Raw genomic sequence first — 8,056 nt, forward strand, 5'->3', positions numbered from 1 at the left:
TCTTTCCGTGCACGTAAGGACGGTGCAAGGGGTTGAGTGAACGTACGTTCATACAGCAGGTGGGTCAGCCCTTTTCTTAGCATTTAGCTGATCAGGATTAAAATTTTTATGCTGAGGATTAAAAATTCATTGCTTTTTGCAGATGTTAGTACACAGTATTTTTGCAATTTATTCTTATTACGTTTGGGCATATAAATAGTCAGAACAAGCGTAACTTTTGAGCAAACTCATTATTTACATATCTCAACCTTAAATGATAGCTATTTCAATTTGCTGAAACTCCTGTCTAATATGAACAGATTTAAAGCTTCTGAATAAATATTTGTGCTAATAGACCCAAGTCAGAATCTTTTGCAGCCCAGCCCTGGACACCTGTAACATAATACTCACTGTAAAATAATCAGTAAAAAAACCTGAAAATGGTCAAATCAAAACGTAAGCTTCTCATTTTCATGCCACAAACAAACATATATCTAATTTAGTAGTCAGCAATGCAGCACTAAAGTTATAGCAGGAAGCTTTAACAGAAAAGAGTAATCAGAAAGCAGGGCCATTTACTTTAAAGAGGCGTAATCAAACACTGCTGCTCCCTAAAAAAATTTCTGCAGACAAATACCAAAATAAATAGGTGTTTCCCTATACTAAAAAAGGTATTGGCCTAGATTACCTGAAAATCCAGATTCTAAACAGAAAACTACAAGTTGAAAATATTACCAAATTTAGTTTAAATAGAAATTTTTACAGATTATCAGCGTTTAAGCTGACTATTTGGAATGACACTTCCTTCCTCTCACTGTGCAAAATTCATATGAGATTGAAAACAAAAGCATTCGCTAGCTTGCTACTTTATCCAGTAACAGGATTCATCTGTATTTGTCTTTTCACCTATGTGGCTGGACGCCCACAGAAAAAAATACAAAATGCTATTCTCCATTCATACGTAGATCTTCATGTGGGAGTCAACTCAAAGCACCGTTTTTTATTTCACTGTCACTTGTGGTATACAGGATTTAAACAGGAATGGCTACTGTGGTTTCACTGGGGCAATTGCACAAACACACAAAAAAAGTTAACATAAACAGCTCTGCTGAGTCAAAGACTGTGTACGGTTGGGTTGTAGTATTATGCAGCAGGAGCAGAACTCTTCTGCAGTTAAGATCCCGTTTACATGCAAATGTCTGGTAATAAAACAGATACAAATGGCAGAAATTAATGTCTTATCAGAAGTTGTCTTATGCAATCCTGCAAGGAGCTAGAAAAAAAAAATAGTTGCCTTTTAAGTTTTACATATACTAGAGCAAACATTTGATACTGCAGGTTGGTTACCAATATATACAACTTTCCCCTCATGAGATGAACTGTTAAATAAGGAAAAAGCATCAGAATGAAAGCACATGTATGAGCTACACTAGGATTAGGCTGCTGGAAACTCACAAAGAGGTGAGACTAACAATTTTGTTTCTTCCTATTTTTTGATTAATAACATTTGTAAGCAACAGGATTTTTTTTGTTGTTGGTTTTGCTTAGCTGTTTTGCACTATAATTATCAAATGAAATTAATCACAATCACAACAAATAATGTATAGCAAGGCAAGGATTAGGACAACAAAGTGGCATGTTTCACCAACATTCTCCAGAAGCAGCTACTTGGTTCAACATTCTGAATTTGAACAACAGAATACAGGGATTTCTTTTATTTGGAGCTTTCTTTAAAAAATGGGAACACCACAAAATGAGCAGTTCTTGTTAGCTATAGTCATACTGGATATATATATATGGTTCTGCTGAAAGGAATTCTCTTTGTTCTCACTGGAAAGAACAAAGGCAGCTTTGTAAATATTTATGAAGGAGGCTGAGAAGGGCATCATCTAACTAAACCAAATAAATCATCCACTGACACTTGCATCCTATTCTTCACATTTGTAACAGGCAGACACAGTATTTAAATAAACTGAACCAATACAACTGGCAGTCTGGGACCTTGCTCTTCCTTTCCCAAAATGACTGGATTTAAGGCTCCTTTCAAGCATTCCAACAGGTAAGAATTTCAACGAAGGTTTAAACCTGTCTGCACAGTCAGACATTAAAGGAATACAGTCCAGAAAGCTTTAGTGTAACTACTGCGTTGAATTCTACAGCCATCATGGTACTTCAGAACCAAAAAACAGAATAAGTTCATGGCAAAAGATAAAAGTAAAGAAATAGACACAAAGGTCTGTGAAAACATCTCCCATTTTGCTGTAGGTGTCCATGGAGCGACTAATCACTTCTGCAGGGATTCCAGACAGTAAAAGAGCAGCAGTTAATACTGTCGTTTTCACCTTCTTCTCACACTACAAGAAAAAAAAAAAAAAAAAACAAAACCACACAAACAGTATTACATTAGTTCTTCTGTTATAGTCCAATTCTGCTTTACATTTCACAAATGTTGTGTCGGTTTCACACATAGCCAGGCACATTCCAAATTCATCGGTAAGATTAGCAGCTTTGGATTGATTCTCTCCAGACACGCTCCAGGATTCACAACACTTATCCTAACTACAGATTCATGTTGTGATGGATCCAATGGAGCTGAGTGAGAAGCTAGTTAACAGCAGGTAAAATTCATCACAGGTATTATGCCTACTTCATGCTGGCACTCCAAGCAGGCTGTAAAGTGGGGCTGTGCAGCAGCTTCTGCATGAGCAGGAAGAGTCCCAGACAAGGACAGCCTGGGTGTAAGAAGCCAAGCCAGGCATCTCCACTGGCAGAACAGGATTAATCTCTTCACACTACTTTGCAAAAAATAGTTACTTTTCTAACATATAAAAATGATTTAGAATTGAAAACCAACTGTTTCTTTCTATTTTAGTATGACTCCCTTTGGCAATTTTATCCTCTGAACTCAGAAATGCCCAAAAGCCCTTTTGAAAGCTGTTCTTCTGTCCTTAAGGTAAGGAATCCTGAGGATGCAAAGTCTGACAGGCAGGAAAAGATGATAGTGGCTGAAAGTTTTGGCAATTTGATACTTGCTGAACATCTTAATTTAATCCAATCTAAATTAAGCTTTCAAGAATCTCCCTAGGTTTCATGAGAGAAAAATGAAGGATAACAAGCTGATTGACCTCACCTGGGTGTAAGTGCAGTAAAAGCAAGCTGTGGAAAGGCACCACCTCTTTAAATTCTGAAACTGAAGAGCTGATTTTAAAGACAGCAGAAACAAGATCAAAAAGATCTAGCAGATGAGCTAGTGCAAGTCTAAGGCTAATTCTACTGTTCTATGTTGTGACACGTCGGCTTAGAATGACTACTATGAAGTTTAGTTTTCAATGATATACTTAACTACAAAAGAACTGCTGATTTATTCTGATTTGCTACACGTAATCTATTATTCCTTTAAAATGCAAATTTTCCCTTTCAACTATGGCTTGAGCATCATTCAGTCCTGCTTTGCACTGTAGACCTGACAAAATCATCAACCAAATACTTCAGCACAATTAACTGCTGTAAATATATAAAGCAAGTATATAGCAAATCTTGCTAATAAGCAGCAAGTTTCACACACAAATAAATGTCTCATTTCAAGCTGCCATTCAAACAGATACTAGCAATGGAATCTAGAGCCCTTAAAACCCAAGGACTGTCTCATTTTTTAACGAACACCTCCCAGATTTCATCCAGGTATCACATGCAAAGAGCTGCTGACAGAGCAAACAGTAACCACAGGAACAGTGTGGTCTAGGAGAAAAGCAAAAATTTTCTGAAGACATGAAAGAACTACCTGGCTTTCCTGGTCCGATGCTTTCAGTTAGGCTACAGCTAAACAAGCTGCTAGTCCACGTTTTCACAGCAACTTTTAAAAAAGATTTGGACTAAATCTGGGAAGATTAAAAGCTAGTATAAACTATCAGCATTTAGAAACTCTCAATTCTACAGTTTAAAACAAGGGAAGAATACTTCACATGCATTGGTCCTAAAACAATACAATCTAAACACAAGTTTAAATTTAAAACATTTCAAATTAATTATGAAAAAAATATTTTACCTTTGGAAAGTACTTGGACAGTCCCATGTAAGCAAGTTGCAGAGTAAGAAACGGTGCAAATATTGACTGAAGGAACAGAAAAGAATATACAAAAGTTAACTTGGTCAGAAGTAATAGCTAATAAAACACAGTCATTTAATGCTTCCTAAGTCATAAAAGAAAGTTACGTAGGTAAAAAAATAATTTTTGGACAATAGCAACAGTATTCTTGAATACTACAAACCTAAGTAGACAAGTTACATGTCAAAAATGAGGTTCTGCTTTATTTTCTTTGAGCTTAAAAACCTGAAAACCTAAAGCGTACAGCAGCATGTAAAAATGAGCCCAGTGATCCAGGAGGTGGCAGGCTGTACCAGCCACACACCTCTGTATGATGTACTGGCAGACACCAGGAATATTGAGGAACTACTTTTCTCAGAAGACTGATAAATGAGTAGGATCTGCTTCTCTTGGACAACTATTGTTGTTCTTACTCTATTATTCTTTTGTAGACTCCAAACTAGAAGAGCAGTTGACTCATGCTCACAAAGATGGGAATAAACTTGCAGAGGACTGAAGCTGCAACAACTATTCTAGTGCTTCTGCTCCTCAAACACTACAAGCCAAACGCATGCTACTCTCAGCTGTTAACCCAGTGGGTGTGTTAGGTAACACAGATTCATCTTAAAGAATTTAGAGATTTTTTTTAGGTTTTATACAGTTGTTGGAAATGTAGAGTGCCTGAAGTTCCAAACTCAGTCGCTACTGATGGACTTCAGCCCTAGATAAAGGATATTTCACAGTAAGTTTGCAGTAAACTAGCAAAACAGAATAGGATTGTTTGTTCCCCTGAACTCACCAAGTACTTGCACACAAAAGCCCTGACTGCGATGGCAAGCAGAGCACATCCCACCAATCTAAAAATGCGGAAAGAGTCAAACTCCTCCACTGCATTCCCATTCTCTTGGCTTGGCTTCTCATTCATCAGCTGGTTCCTCAGCTTCAGAGCTTCATCAAATCTGGATAAGTACTGGTCTAATCCATGTCTAGGTGGCCGTGGTGCAGCTTCAGATGGCAGTTCCCCTCTATTACGGTGACGGAGCTCACTTGTACCCTCATTGACAAGCTCTGGAGTTTTACTGTACAAGTCCTTATCCCCTTTGAGGTCTACCATGCTGCCTGCATGGTCAGCCGTGCCTGCCATATTACAGACAGAATCACCAAGCACAATTCGCTTGGAAACTGAAGGAATGGGAAGGGAGTTTGATTTATCTTGTTCGTGCTGAAGCTTTGATTCTGTGTGACTTTCGTCATCTAAAGAAGAGAAACAAAAATACAGAGTTATGCACACCGGGTAAATGGAACACCATTTGAGCCATACTGGATTGGGGTCCTGGGTTGATGCCTCCACTTCCAAAGTTAAAAGACAGATTTATGATTAATAAATGTGTTTATTATTAATCACAAACCCATTTGACATACCTGAATACAAGCAATCCCATTTTAAAAAGAAACGGGCTCAGCTCATACACAACCTACTTGTGTATCAAAGGAAACATTTACACTCAGACGTTGGTTACACAACAGATGATGATAACAAAAAGGGAAGAGCACAGCATGGCCCAGACTGAAAACACTCATCAGCTTCACCAAAATTACATTTTTACACAGCTGGACTCAGCACACTCCTGGATCCCCTCCATCAGCCTACAAAGAACCCTACGTGTACCTGCTTTGCATTGCAGGGCACTCTTCAGAAACGGCGCAGACACGAGACAGAAAGCTGTGCAACACTGGTTGGAAGTTGAAGCTGTCAGTTAGCAATAGAGAAATTAAAACATCAGACCTCCTTAAGCAACAACGTTGCATGCCCAAGAGGAAAGTTGTTCCAAATACATGAAGCAACATAAAAAAAGGACAAATATTTACAGAAAGTGAATCACATGGAAGGAGCATTAAAGACTGGCAAATGAGCAGGCAATAGAAGGACTGTACTTTGGCTTGTTCTTTATTTTCAGAGGCAAAGCAGTCTTAACCTGCTCTGTATTAAACCTGAGGACCCCATCTTACAGCGAAAGAGGTGATCCTAGAGAACAAAAACCAAACCAAGAGGTGTGCAGAACAGGTCTGGTCCTACCAGAGAGGAAGAACCAATGCTTAATGAGTATTTTTCAGCATTAAAGCATATTGATTCACGGCTTATGGGCACCCTTGTAAACTGAATCGGAGAGCTCTTTCCTGACAAGACAGTCAGCCTCCTCAGAGTATGTACAGAAATATAAATAACCTACCTATGAATCTGCAAGAAAATTCTGCATGTCAACCACAAGCACCCAATGACTGGTTATTATCCAAATGCAAGAAAACTTCAATATGAAAACGCAGCTATGAAAGCAGTTACTGAATGAAAACGTAGGGGAGGCTCATCGTTTCTTCAACTAAGAAAAACTACTTGAAGGGAAACGACAGCTTCTCTGCTCGCTATGGATGAACAGTAACAGCCCCAAGACCCGATCTCGGCACATTTCTGGTGACACACGTATTCTATCCGCGGGTCTCTCGAGGACCAGAGAAGGTCGTGGTTGACTTAAAGCATCGCTGAAACGAAAGATCGCACCGAGAGGCCAAACAGCAGCCGCTGGGAGCCAGCCACTCCTGTCCCATGAGGAGACTGCGGGGGGGAGCGGTTACGGCAGAAGGAGGCCGCAGCCGGACCTCACCGCCAGCCCCGCGGCCGGGACCCCTCACACCGCCGCCGCAGCCCCGCCGCCACCCGGCTCACCCTTGCCCGCCGCGGGCCGGTGGAAGCCCATGATGCGGTTGATCCGCTCCTCCGAGTTCATCAGCAGCTTCCTCCGCCGCAGCTCGGCTCGGCGCTGGGAGGCCGAGAGGCCGGCGGGGGCCCCCGGGGTCGCGGGCACCGCTCCCGCCCCGCCGCCGTCCTCCATCCCCGGCAGAAGAGGCCGCGGCGTTACCTCAGCGCCGCACAATGGGGCCGCCCCGCGTTAGCGCGCAGGCGCCAGCGCCGCCCGCCTCCAGCCGCTGAAGCAAGCGCCGCCATCTCGCGTAAGGGCAGGAGAACGGGGAACCGTGCGGGGAGAGCGCTCGGCGCGGCGCGCTCTCTGGCGGGACGGCGCCCGCACTGAAGATGGCCGCTCCGGCCTCGGAAGTGACATCACGGCGCGAGAGGCGATGGCGTCAGCGCAGCGAGGAGGCGGGAAGGGAGCGATGGCCGCGGGGCGGCGCCGGCTCAGCGGGGCTGAGGTGGCGGCGGGGGGGGAACGCCGCGCTGAGGGAAACTTGCCTGACAGCTGCCGCCAGGGTAAGGGTTTTTGCATGCCTATAGGAAAAGCAAACCAGCGGTGACGTGACTTCATGCGCTGGCCAGCGCCTTCCTTGGTTTGCTTAAAATTCTGTTTTCGGTAAACCTGGCAAAGCCAGGAGGAAAATCTGCTTAACGATGCAATATAAAAACTGGTACAGGATGGTAGCATTTTCCTTATCATACAGAGAGATGTTTCTACAGAGTTTCTGTGTAGAAACTTAAAGCATTAGAATAAGCGAACGTTCATATTTCCAACCAAAGTAGTATTTACCTAACACTCTGTAACTAGAAAAACAACAGTTAAAACTGTGACCATACAAAAGCAGCTGAACATCAGAGGTGTTCACAAGGCTAAGTTCACAGAGCTGTTTAATTTCCAGCCCGCGACATTTAAACTACAACGTGCGAGCCCCCGTTGTGCTCCTCAGGCAAAACAGGTCAGCGCGCTGAGGGGGAGCGCAGTGCCGGGTTTTGAGATTTTTCTGTTGGAAAAGCTTTGAGGGCTGCTGTGGAGCTGAATTTAGGAAGTTAATTTGTCATCTCTGGGCACACTCCAAACGAGGGAAGAGAATATGCTGTTTATTAGAGTGCCAGGAAACAGACGTTTTTGTGTGGACATGAAACAGATACACAGCATAGGGAAATGCCTTCTAGGTGCTGGCAGGCAGCACAGGTCAGCTTCCCGAATCGTATTCCCAGTGTAGGGTCACTGCACTGCTGTTAATATA

General features: G+C 42.4%; 1 protein-coding gene across 3 annotated transcripts; it reads right to left on the reverse strand.

The window, feature by feature from the left end:
- Positions 1–145: 145 nt before the first annotated feature.
- On the reverse strand, positions 146–7,085 carry CAMLG (calcium modulating ligand). 3 transcript variants are annotated; one of them, XM_029997829.2, is made up of 4 exons: positions 6,786–7,085; positions 4,863–5,317; positions 4,025–4,090; positions 146–2,333 (listed from the first exon to the last, which is right to left on the reverse strand). In XM_029997829.2, exons 1-4 carry the CDS (start codon positions 6,949–6,951, stop codon positions 2,142–2,144), a joined length of 879 nt encoding a protein of 292 aa, XP_029853689.1. In that variant the 5' UTR covers positions 6,952–7,085; the 3' UTR covers positions 146–2,141. The 3 variants fall into 3 exon arrangements, with proteins under 3 accessions (XP_029853689.1, XP_029853690.1, XP_040975322.1); XM_029997830.2 differs by lacking the exon at positions 146–2,333 and adding an exon at positions 2,344–3,169; XM_041119388.1 differs by lacking the exon at positions 146–2,333 and adding an exon at positions 2,344–3,177.
- Positions 7,086–8,056: the final 971 nt, after the last annotated feature.

The sequence above is a fragment of the Aquila chrysaetos genome, chromosome 22 (genome assembly GCF_900496995.4).
Source record: "Aquila chrysaetos chrysaetos chromosome 22, bAquChr1.4, whole genome shotgun sequence".
NCBI classification, from domain to species: Eukaryota; Metazoa; Chordata; class Aves; order Accipitriformes; family Accipitridae; genus Aquila; species Aquila chrysaetos.

Bases quoted from the DNA above. Each gene is read 5' to 3' on its own strand.
- CAMLG (XM_029997829.2), bottom strand. From the start codon at position 6,951: ATGGAGGACGGCGGCGGGGCGGGAGCGGTGCCCGCGACCCCGGGGGCC. The intron at 4,091-4,862 runs GTGAGTTCAGGG...CTGTTCCTTCAG, and splicing joins CTTTTGTGTGCAAGTACTTG to TCAATATTTGCACCGTTTCT. The intron at 2,334-4,024 runs GTAAAATATTTT...TTTTTCTTGTAG, and splicing joins TGTCCAAGTACTTTCCAAAG to TGTGAGAAGAAGGTGAAAAC.